Source organism: Mus musculus, chromosome 16 (genome assembly GCF_000001635.26).
Source record: "Mus musculus strain C57BL/6J chromosome 16, GRCm38.p6 C57BL/6J".
Taxonomy (NCBI): Eukaryota; Metazoa; Chordata; class Mammalia; order Rodentia; family Muridae; genus Mus; species Mus musculus.
This window is the reverse complement of record NC_000082.6, coordinates 37589402-37601960: the sequence shown is the minus strand read 5'-3', so window position 1 is coordinate 37601960 and position 12559 is coordinate 37589402. Positions and strand designations below refer to the sequence as shown.

The 12559-nt window shown below is 44.3% G+C and overlaps 1 protein-coding gene and 1 long non-coding RNA gene across 4 annotated transcripts in view; one reads left to right on the top strand and one right to left on the bottom strand.

Moving 5' to 3' along the window:
* Hgd (homogentisate 1, 2-dioxygenase) overlaps nucleotides 1-12559 on the bottom strand; it is a 52285-nt gene that overhangs the window by 30066 nt on the left and 9660 nt on the right. For 2 of the 3 annotated variants that reach the window (XM_030248978.1, NM_013547.3), the window contains 2 exons: nucleotides 12182-12270; nucleotides 8502-8607 (listed from right to left, as the gene is read on the bottom strand). In XM_030248978.1, coding sequence (XP_030104838.1) covers nucleotides 8502-8607; nucleotides 12182-12270 — 195 coding nt within the window. The remainder of the gene's footprint in view (nucleotides 1-8501; nucleotides 8608-12181; nucleotides 12271-12559) is intronic. The other variant, NR_027778.1, reaches the window with a different exon arrangement.
* Nucleotides 4330-7190, top strand: Gm46559. The gene is made up of 3 exons (XR_001781964.2): nucleotides 4330-5916; nucleotides 6215-6324; nucleotides 6814-7190. It is a non-coding gene; the product is annotated as a predicted gene, 46559 (long non-coding RNA).

Here is a 12559-nt window from a genome sequence, read left to right as displayed (position 1 = left end):
GAAGCATTGGATGTGGTTGATTCGGAATCGATGCTTTTATGAAAATTTTAAATAAAAACATGCTATTTTGGGGGATAAGGCCTCACATAGGGATATAGTTCTATCTGCTTAAGAAACTGAGGCAGAGGATTGCCTGAGCCCAAACTGGGCAAATATAATTGGTCTTCAACTCAAGGACACATGGGAAAAATGGGTGGAGAATATTTCTTTTCTTTATCATTTTTCTCTCTCTCTGTCTCTCTCTCCCTCTCCCTCTCTCCCTCTGTCTCTCTCTGTCTCTCTCCCTCTCTCTGTCTCTGTCTGTCTGTCTGTCTCTCTCTCCCTCTCCCTCTCTCTCTTTCTGTCTCTCTGTCTCTCTCTCCCTCTCCTTCTCTCTCTCTGTCTCTCTCCCTCTCCCTCTCTCTCTCTCTCCCTCTCCTCTCTCTTTGTCTCTCTCTCTGTCTCTCTTTCCCTCTCTCTCTGTCTGTCTGTCTGTCTCTCTCTCTCCCGCTCCCTCCCTCTCTCTCTTTCTCTCTCTCTCCCCCCCTCTCTCTCCCTTCCTTCCTTTCTTTTTCTGTTTTTTGTTTTTGTTTGTTTTGTTAGGTATATTGCCCATAATGGACTTAAACTCACAATCATGCTTTCTCAGCTTCCTGAGTACAAGGGTAAACTATAGACAGGGCAGGCGACTTACATGGGATGAAGGAGTTAACAGGGGGCAAATTGGATGTGAGGGGTAAATTGCTTTCTTAAAATGTCTGTCAGGTCTGGGGATAGGGTACACGTTTAGAATGAATGAGATTCAGGTTCATTGTGTGAAGATGAGGAGGAGGGTAGGAGAGATGATGGCACCTGATTGTAAAGAAAGAGTTGGATAAAAGAAGGAGGAAGGCCTAAGGCATTCCTGGAGGAAAGAGACTGTCAATATGGCAAGATCTGGGGATTTGGACAAGTTGGACAGCAAAGGTTCTGGGAGGATTTACTGTTTGGCAGCATTTCTGATAATTTGCATGTTCTGGGACAGAAGGAATTCTATGATGTGACCTTTAATTAATTTGGAAATAATTCCCACATGGCCCAAATCATAGTAGTTGAAAAACAAGTGGTAATTCCCATAGTCCAAGTTTTAACTGTGTCAAGCATCTGACAATCAAGTTAGGGATCGTAATAGGAAAAATAAATACTGAAAGTTAGGGATGGTAATAAGAAAAATAAATACCGAAAGTTCTAAAAGGAACTGCTGGCTCAGAATGTGAGTAGGAATCTGTAAACTTGAATTGGATTTATATTTGCTCATGAAATTATGAGATTTCATAAGTTAGGGGGAAAGACACAATAAACAAAATTAGGCATACTTCTTATATGAGATATCAATGGACTTGAACTAACATCCAAAGGCTAAATTTAAAAACACCCAAGAGGTCCCATTAATTCTGAGATGTAGGATCAATTATAAATTAAAGAATGTGAAGACTGGTCTTCTGCAAAGTATCAAGATGACTGTCATGACTGCCTATCCCATGATGCTCTCTGTAGGACTGGGGTTAGATTAGAGGCAGTATTAAATACATCTTGAATCTTCAAAGTCTCAAAGATCTTTAATGCGGGAAGTTACTGAAGTATTATACTTGGGCTTTGACAGGTAAAGACACACCTATCACAGAGGCTTCAGCCAGCAAGGGCTGTCAGATAGAAACCTAAATATAATGTTCCCAGACTTCCTTCAAGGGAGCCTGGAGTACACATTTGGAAAAGGTTATGAAGGGGAAGTGATGAATGCTGTGGTTAATTAATGAAGCACAAAATTGGAAAGAGATATTAACTTGTCAAGGAGTAAATGAAGACAAAAGGCTAGATATGTACAAGAATAGCCAGAGTGTATATCAGGCAAGGGGAACAGATGGCGGGTGACACAGGTCAAGACAATGGTTAGCTGCTATTTCTATGACTCCGGTGTCACAAAGGTACTGTGGAGTTTTAGGGCACATCTCTCCCAGTGTGTGAGCAGAGAAGACACTAGAGGAGAAGGCTGTTTGGTCACCGCCATATTCAAAGTGTTCCAGGAAGGCAAAGCAAGGACAAGGAAACAAGTTCATGAAGGAAAAAAACCACAATGTCAAGCCAGGTGTGATGGTGGCGCCTGCCTTTAATCCCAGCACTTGGGAGGCAGAGGCAGGCAGATCTCTGAGTTCAAAGGCAGCCTGGACTACAGAGTGAGTTCCAAGACAGCCAGGGCTACACACAGAAACCTTGTCTCATAAAACAAACAAACAAAACAAAGAAGAGAAAGAAAAGCAACGTTAGAATGGAAAACAAGAGGGGGGTGGGGAGTCAGAGAGGGGGGTGGGGAGTCAGTGAGTTGGGAGTCTACTAGGAAGTGGCCATCAAATTCCAACCCATCTGTTCTGGTTTCTCACCATTGACTCAAACTTTTAAACATAGTAGCCAGAAGTTCTTTGTAAAATGTATGCTAACTAGTTATGAAATCATGACTTAGCATATGCAGCGGAAGCCCACATGACTCTTGACTAGGGCAAGAGGAATCCACTTTCTATTTTATTAATTCCTACATCAGTTGAGGTTTCAGTATTTAAACACTTGTAAAGGAAGACAAGGCCAGGTGTGGCAGCACCTGCCTATACGCTTAGCATTGAGAGGCAGGGGCAGTAGGTTCATGAGTTTGAAACCTTCCTGAGAGAAACATACACACACACAGAAATAGACAGACAGACAGACAGACAAAGATCGGAGATAGGGAGGGAGGGAGGGAGGATCTAATTAGAAGAATTCTATTGACAGAAGGTTAATTTTAAAATTCTGATATGTGCCAGATTTAATGACAGTGGTAATAAAAGTGGTAAGAGCTAGGAGAATTTAATTCAGAACCAAGAAAATAACCAATAAAAACCATGACTTAAATCCAGTCACAGTGATGACCAGGAAACCCTATTTTATACACCAATTTTTGTAACCTCAATCAATCCAAACACGACCACAGCTCTCCATACAGACTGTCTTTCTGACTCAAGAGATTCTCATTAGGTGTCATAGTTGACCCCTCCCCATCTATAGCCAGTGAGAAATGCATTTCTTCCCCTATGTTTATTTAGGAATACCCTCAGCTCTCCTATGCAGGCTGCAGGTGTTTGTGGGAACTTGTCCCGGAACTTCGTCTCTTGTTTTTATGGCTATCACCTGTTATGGATCAGCAAACATTTTATGGCAGAGATCTGTTAGTCTTTACAGCTGTGGTTTCACAGGTTCTATGACACGTGACCTGTATTTCAAAATAACCTTAAGAAGGGATGTAATCACTCGAAGTAAAGTGCAGCACCGTAGTCATGGCAACGACAGGTAGTAAGAGTTGGTTCCCAAGTACCTTATACCTCATACTTGCAGAAGGTTGCACTATGTATTTTCCTTAAAGGTCAGATTTAAAACCTACCCTGCCCCTAATAAAGTCATACAAAAAAAGTAATGGCCCCACTGATGCCCACACGATTATGATGATGCACTGAAGTTTGAATGACGAAGCTGCTTCTGTGTAATGTGCGCATGTGAGGACCCTGGAGCTCCCAGCCCACCCCATTTACCACAAGTTTATGTACTATGATCTATCTTCATAGACACACTGCTCCAGGCTGCCCAGAAAACATGCCGTGCATACCTTCATTTAGCCTAGCTCAGTGGTTTTCAATTTAGTTTACATAGGAACTTCGTCTTATGGGTAGCATACACAGAACAATATATCCTATACTTTATAGGTGATTAAAGAGATTTTCAGGGATAATTTCATTTGTGCTTAATTTTCTTCATATTTGGTCATTTCATAGCTGCTTTGTTCCTTTGCGTGATAGGAGATTTGGCTCTATTAGAGAAAACTGTCAGAAATATAATTGAGGATTTCCTGTGCCACCTGAATAAAGAATTGGAAAACTCTCTGTGGGCCAAATACCCTCTCAATCCTCCCACGCTGGCATATAATAAGCACCACACTGGCATTTATAAAACCCATAGGTGCCATGCTTCCTATTTTCCTGGAGAAAATAGAGTCTTGTTGCTAAGCAGACCAGCAACTTGAGGAGAGAACTGGAGATTCTGAAATTTAACTCTAGGGGCTCAGGAAGAGAAACCCCCGAAGTGACGCTTGGGCAGATAAAGTGAGAATCAAGGTTAGCCTCAACCTTGCTTCTTCCTTTCACAGAGAGGGGCTGAAATGCCCTTATCTGTCCGGGAAGCCATCTTGCTCAAGCAATGATTCACAGTGTCATCAAAGGAAAGGTTAACTGTGGAGAGAGTGCTGACTGTGGAGTTTGTCCTGATCTAGTGCCCTGAAGTTACCTGGGAGAGGTTATCTACTTGCTAGGAATCTCTGTCTGCAATGAAGTTCCTCATCACAGTTCTGTTTTTGCTAACTTGTGATGACGAATTCTAAGCACTGGAACCTGTTGGCTTGTAATCGTTCCGCCGTGACTCCTCCCTCCACACCAAAGTTAATCAGCTTGCTTCCCTTTCTCCTGATCCCTGTCTCTTGCTGGTCATGCTTTCACTTTGCCCATGTCACCCATTTAGAGGTCAAACAGGATCTCAGAGAATGAACGAGGATTTTTGCGGCCCTTTGTCAGATAAGTGGGAAATTGATTACGTGAGGATGTTCTGCGGGGGTTAATTCTCAAATGCTAGAGACAAGGGGGAAGCATGAGTGAGGTCAGGAGGATCAGGTAAAGGCAGGGTGCTCTCTCTCTCTCTCTCTCTCTCTCTCTCTCTCTCTCTCTCTCTCTCTCTGTCTAAATTAAACTGTGTGCTTCACGAGTCTGTCTCTCTTAAGGATGAGGCAGGGGCAAGCCAAAAGTCCTTAATTACGCGGGGCCCTAATCTGAGGGGTTTGGGTTAGAGAGCTGGATCAGGGCCTGACTTTTTCTCCAGTTGTCTGAAAGGAGACACACAGTAGCGGGGCAGGGAGGACATTTGCTAGACCACTAAACTTCACAAAAAGCCTGCCTTGTGGCACAGGCCCCCAGTTCTAGCTACACCTCATGCTGCTGCGGAGAGTTCCCGAGTTCAAGATATGCCCAGGCTACAGAGTAAGTTCAAGGCCACCCTAGGCAACTTAGTGAGACTGTCTCAAAATAGAAAATAAGAAGAGGGCTGGAAAGATAGTTTAGTGTTAGATCCCGTACCTAGCACATGTGGAATCTTTAAGTTCAATATTCAGTACTAGAAAAAAGAAAATCACACGAGGTTAAGGGTCAGGGACTGCAATAGCCTGTAAGTGACTGCATCAGGATGGTATATCAGAGTCATGGTTTTTCCTGTCACCTGCCAGGCACCTTGTAAACATGTTTACACCCAGTCTCCTGAACCCTTTCCAGCTCGTCACAGCTCACAGTTTGTTTGTTTGTTTGTTTATGTATTTATTTTTGCCTGGCAATAATTATTTTAATTTTTTTGCTTTATTCTTAAGATGACAAATAAGTTTCAAGTTTATTTCCTTTTTTGTTTGCTATTTAAATACAAAGTTACACCACAAATAGGTACAACCAAGACATTTTTATCTCACAGTTACACCCTCCTGTCGGATCCTCCTCCAAGCCTGACCACTGACTGGGCTAGCAGAGGGTTCGGGGGAGACTTTCTTAGGTAGCACCATCATGAGCCTGGGAGATGGGGGTGTTGGGAACAAGGGTAGGGTCTTATACCTGGCTCCTGAACCCCAGGCCCCTGGACTGAAGGTGAATGGTGAGTCCTTCCCAGGGAGGGAGAAGGAAGCCACCTACTCTTGCTCTCACAGGTCAAAACCGAAGCATCATCCTGGTTCTCTGCCGGCTGCCAGGTACCCTAGTGCCAAACACATCTGGTGCCTGATGCTCGCAGGGGTCCTAGACTGACAGCTGACAGCATCTTCATGGGAGACCAGGAGTTCTGCCTTGACAGCAGGTAGAGGACTTCCCACGCAGCAGAATTGGGGGTGGGGAGGGGGTATGGGCTTAGTAATTTCTGGTCCCACTACAAAACCTCACTTTTGATTAGAATGGGGTACCATCGCAAATCTTTTCTACGCAAACCAACCGGCCAGGTTCACCTTTTTAAGTGAGGCATTATGGCTCAAGGGTAAGTCATGGGGCTTGGGATGCAAAGCCAGGCCTGTTTTTCCTCTGTAGAATTTCACACCTGGGAGCAGAGGCCTGTACCTAAACTCAGACACAAAGGAAACACTCCTGCCTTTCCTTTAAAGGGTCCTGTCCATTATAGTATTGGATCATTGCTACGAACTGAGAGTTTAAACAACGCTGATTGGATGTACCTGTGTGGGGCAGCGGACAGTGCCACTAAATAGAAGAACTGGTAAGCTTGTAGCTAAGTTCAGAACCCTGATAAAACTCAAAATTGAGAACAGCAGGAGTCCTAACCAGAATCCTGTCCCTGAGCACGTGACCATGACACCCCACCAAGAGGACCACGGCAACCGGTCATGTCATATAGTATAGAGCCTAGAGTTCTCCATGCTAATGAGGTGTCTAGCTCCAAGTACAGCCAATGAGCTTCCCTTCCTAGGCATCCCTTCCTGCAAAAGGTATTTCATCTTTGGTTCAACTTGAGTAAGTGGTATGTATCCTCATCTGCCATGAATAAATAAACAGCCCGGACAAGCAAGGACTATCTCCTTCATCAAGGACCTGGGTGGGGGCAGGGGGATCTTTATTATGCCTAGCCTTGCCTAAGTCTCTGGCAGAAGGTCTCTCTTGACACTCACCCTGAGCTAAGCCTGATTCCCCACCCCTGGTTCATCTCAGCCCTGCAGCTCCCCCTGCCTTGTTTCCAACTCTTCCACAGGTTCCAAGTGGGCATCTGGGTGTCCAGGAGAATAGGGGCCCCTGTTCTCAACTCTTCTCGATTCTCAGTGGTGTCTGGGTGCCTTGGAGTTTGAGAACCACAGCCTCTGTCCCAGCCCCTGCTGTCTCTCACCTGGAGAAACATGGACTGGGACCCCTATCTTAGACTGAGTTTCACCTCCCCTGAACAGTGTGTTGGTGTCCCACAAGCCTGACACCCCAGCATTGAAGAAGGAATGCAGACCTCCATTCCTGAGGCGGCAGAGAATGTGACTAAGGTCACCATGAGACTTAACAGGCAATTCTCTCATTCCTATACCAGACATCAGAAGTCGCTCTTTAACTGGTAAGAAGGACACATGCTCCACTATGTTCATAGCAGCCTTTTTTATAATAGGCAGAAGCTGGAAAGAACCCAGATGCCCCTCAACAGAGGAATGGATACAGAAAATCTGGTACATCTACACAATGGAGTACTACTCAGCTATTAAAAAGAATGAATTTATGAAATTCCTAGCCAAATGGATGGACCTGGAGGGCATCATCCTGAGTGAGGTAACCCATTCACAAAGGAACTCACACAATATGTACTCACTGATAAGTGGATATTAGCCCAAAACCTAGGATACCCAAGATATAAGATACAATTTCTAAACACATGAAACTCAAGAAAAATGAAGACTGAAGTGTGGACACTATGCCCCTCCTTAGAAGTGGGAACAAAACACCCTTGGAAGGAGTTACAGAGACAAAGTTTGGAGCTGAGATGAAAGGATGGACCATGTAGAGACTGCCATATCCAGGGATCCACCCCATAATCAGCATCCAAACGCTGACACCATTGCATACACTAGCAAGATTTTATCGAAAGGACCCAGATGTAGCTGTCTCTTGTGAGACTATGCCGGGGCCTAGCAAACACAGAAGTGGATGCTCACAGTCAGCTAATGGATGGATCACAGGGCTCCCAATGGAGGAGCTAGAGAAAGTACCCAAGGAGCTAAAGGGATCTGCAACCCTATAGGTGGAACAATATTATGAACTAACCAGTACCCCGGAGCTCTTGACTCTAGCTGCATATGTATCAAAAGATGGCCTAGTCGGCCATCACTGGAAAGAGAGGCCCATTGGACACGCAAACTTTATATGCCCCAGTACAGGGGAACGCCAGGGCCAAAAAGGGGGGGGGTGGGTGGCTATGGGGGACTTTTGGTATAGCATTGGAAATGTAAATGAGCTAAATACCTAATAAAAAATGGAAAAAAAAACATAAAAAAAAGGATGTCAGTATTGAAGCTGTTGTCTATATTCTGTGATAAGTGGAGGTTAACAAAAACCTATGTGCATACAGGTAGTTTGACAGCACATAACTATGTCTGAACCACATCCCTGCCTATCTACATGGTGTTAAAACAAAAAAGGAATACACTTTGCTCTCCTTGTTCTCTCTCTCTCTCTCTCTCTCTCTCTCTCTCTCTCTCTCTCTCTCACACACACACACACTCACACACACTCACACACACACAACCAATCAAAGCATTTCAAGATCCCTAATATGAGTCACAAACAGATATTTCAGCACTTACTTTTAAAAGCATTCTAAGTTTTCAATAACTTTGGCCCCAGTGTAAGCACTTCTGTTGAAGGCTCTGACCACACTGTGTATTTCAGTTTAGACGGGAAGGTTACCTGGTTAGGATCAGGGCCAACTTCATCCCAGTTGTGAGTGACATGGCCTTGGTCGATGGACTCAAAGGGTTTGTGAGAAACTGAAGGAAGAATCCTATACAGCCAGCTAGGGAGAACAAGAAAAACAGAAAGACACAGCTTTAGGTAATGTTCTGAGTGACACAGACTGGCTCTGGAGGTGCCATCAAGAAGTCACTCAGCAACCATCTGTGGGCTTGGATGTAAGAGGCAACGACATAGCACTCCTCAGTAATGTCTCCTGGCTGTAACTCTGGTCTGTTCACTCCTTCCACGATGCCCATTGCTCTTCAGGCTGAGGTTCTGGCTCCTACCTATTCACATAGTGCCAAAAAGGGAAGGCTTGCCTTTCCTAACACTGGAAGGGAAAAGGAAACACCATGAGGAATATGTACATGGAGATCCACAGAAGTGCATCAAGGTATACTAATTCTTGTTTTCCACATCAGGACAGCACATCCTAGAGAGCCTGAGCACATACAAGGAGTGCCTTCGTTATTTGTTAAAAATACAAATCAACTTTGCCCTATAAAGTGACAAAGTGATTTATGGTAATGGAGAAATAATTTCATAAGTTCAGACAGTCCTGGAGATGATCAGTTTTTCCACAACTTTTTCTATGCTATTAGAGGTCCAGCGCTTAACACTTCTCTCATATATTTCCTCAGATATCTCTAATGCATATAAGCAAGATTGGCACACTGTCGGCCTACTCTCTTTTCCCATTAGTGATAGAGGAGGGAACACTTCACATCTTCCCCAGTAAAAGATGGTATTATAATTTCACTTTTTAGAAATATATTTATTTGTTTTTAATTTTCTACATGAGTGTGGTATATATGTGTGACGTGTTGGCATTGTATGTGTACACAGGTACACACGTCTGTGTGCATTCGGAACCCAGAGAAGGACATTGCTGTCTTGCTCTACTAGTCTCCTTGTGCCTATGAGACAGGGTCTTTCACTGAACCTGGATTTAGGTTGGCAGCTTGAAAGCTCTGGCAATCCTCCTGTCTCTGTGCTCCACGAATGTGTGCAGCCATACTGGCTTTTTATGTAGGTGATGGGGATTTGGACTCAGGCCCTCATGATTATAGTGTAAGTGCTTTTGCCTATTAAGCCATCTCTCAAGCTCCAATTACTTTAGTCTTAAAAGTGAAAAATAGAATCTAATTTTTGAATGTGTCCTTTATTTTGAATAAGGTTGAGTAAGTTTTGCTTATTTATTAGTCACTTGCAATTTTTCTATAAATTACTTGTATAGTCCCATATTGGTTGGGTTTTATTTGGTCTTTTTGGCATTAATTGGGAGAACTTTAAGAATTTTCAGTTCTCTACTATGTAGTTATAAAAGTATACGTCCATGCTTTTATGTAGTATATTATGGTTTACTTCGGCTTTTCTAGTCTTTGTTAAGTTTTGCTGTCTATGTATGTCAAGGCCTTAGCCAAAGGTCTCTTTTCCAGGATCAGATCTGCCTCAAGGAAGGGAAAAAGAGCCTGCGGAGGTAGAGGAACACCGCGTCACTAACTCTTTCCAGAGGTTGACAGGGTGAGGAGGGATAAGGGCCCTTCTGCGATAAGGGAAAACCTGTTGTGCTCAACAGGCTCCGGTCCGAACTCAAGAGTGAAAATTGCTTGGATAGACACTGAGTATCTGAGCCATAAATAGGCTAGATTTGTTCCATGCTTGTCTGATTCCTCCAGCTCTTGATGCAATGACCTCAGACGCTGGACTCACTAAGCCCTTCCAACTCCCAAGAATCTGTGGACTGAGCACGTGTGTATGTCTTAGCATTGACTGTATGATTCAACTTCCCAGGCCAATTCTCTTCATCTTCATCTCCTAGGATTGTTAGGACTGCAAGCCACCTACCTAAGATGCCTGGCACATAGTAGGCACTCACTTACTGGACAATTATTGAACTGCTCATTCTTAATCATCTGGGTTTTTACCACAATTTAAACGTTTCCACATCTGCTGTCTCAGGGTTAGGTGGCACCTCTAATACTCCTAGTGCTTTGGGGCACTGAGGAGTGACTAGCTGAGAACTTCAAGCTGACCCGCCCATACATGGGGCGGGACATACTTTTCTGTTAGAGGTCTGAATGTTTTTAGAAAACTCTTGTGCATACCTTTAGGGAGAGTTGTAAGCAGATGGGTGAGCCATGCCTAGTGTCCCTTATTTTTCAACTGAGCTTATAAAACTCCCCAGGCTACACTACATTGCCCTGGACAGAGATTTAATTCTGTTGCAGGGAATGTTGCCAGTTCCTTAATGAAATGCCAGCAGCTCCTTTTCAGCCTCCTGGAACAGAGCTCAGCTCCTGCTGGCTGAAGAGACTGCTGAATAATGGGGGCAGGCAGCAGATTCCAGAGACCAGGTGGCCTGTGTATAGATGGACTATGGAGTCAGAAACATAGGCATCAAGGCCAGGCGGTCATAAATTAGAATAGTTTGTAGGTTACCTTATCTTGTCTAGAGGAAGCGATTAGATAACGGTAGAAGCAACCTCTGATTACCTGTCTGATTTTGTTTTGTGTCTTGTTTGCTTGGTTGGTTTGGTGATTTGAGACACAGTACCAGGGTGGCCTCAGATTCTTCATTCTCCCACATCAGCCTTCCAAGTACTGGGATTACAGGTGTTCACAATAACCAGCTTAATCCTTGCTTTTTGGACAAATATAAGATTGTATCTCTTCCCCCATTCCTTCACCTACATTGTCTCTCAGGATCCAATTGACCAATGAAGGGAATCTGAAAGGGTAGACGCCCTGTTCAATACCATACAACTGTAGAAGAAGGAGCAAGGGCTTAATTGCAGGGGACCTGCTGCCTGCAGAGTGGAATCGTTGCATCATGAAGGGAAGCAAGGTTTAGCACCTATGGGGATCTTTGTGCTCACTGGCCCATCTGCTTCTCAGGAAGACTCCATTCAGTGGAGATAAACCCACTTCCTCCTTCTATCTAGGCAGCATAAGACCCACTCCAACTCTCCTTCAAACCTCCTAAGCCAACAACATCATTCTTTGTACAGACCTGCCCTGAAATCCCTACAATTAGATGTGATTAATTCAAATCACAACACTTAACTGCCTCCTGGGTCTTCAGCATCTGCATTCAACCTGCTGCATAGAAGCTGATTAGCGAGCAAGTTCACTGAGGTAGCCTTTAGGATTAGGGAGAGCACAGGATACGCCACACTATGCCATGACTGTGCTGGTTTCCAGGAAAGGCAAATTCCAAAGAGGAAAATCCTTATTAATTCAAGCCACAAGGGGCCATACTACATGACCTTTCAAGCACGTCAGCTTGGATTATCAATTTTCAGGCAAAGAACATAATGTTTCTAGCCAGCCAGGAAAAAATGTCTGAATCTTCTCTGACTATCATTTGAAGCTATAGAATCCTTAGAAGGAAGTCAGACTGTGGGGAACATTTCCTGTGGTGTTCTAGAGAACCTTTGTACTGGAACTGGACGTGCGTGCTTTTGGCCCCTGTACAGCTGTTCCTTAGCTTTCCTCTGCCAACCGCTCATTGGGAACAAGCCTGGATGCCCCTGATGTGACTCAGAACGCAGCTCACAAGGAGGACCTTGGGGCGACTGTGTCTGGGGAACCGTTCCCACAGACTGTAAGCCATAGCTGATCTCGCCGTCTACCTTCTCTTATTGGTGTTCCGTGGACAAGTGAAGGCTGATCCCGAGAGCTGCTCAGCGTAGAGGTTGTAGGGGCAGACCTGAGGATTATTCTAAAACAGAGGAGGCAACACATGGTATCATTGCAATGCCCAAAGCATCTTATCTTCCCATCAACCAGTATAGTGTGTGTGTGTGTGGGGGGGGGGGGGATCTCGGCCTGAATAGGGGAGGCTCTGGACCACTACACGTTACTATCCCCTGCAACCCATGTACAGTTGGAATACCTTTGTGACTTCCCCTGGTTAGAGAAGTAACACAGGCTTATTGTGGAAATTTTATATTATAAATGATGACACATTACCTTGCCAAACAAAGAAACTCAATGTCTGTATATTTCTT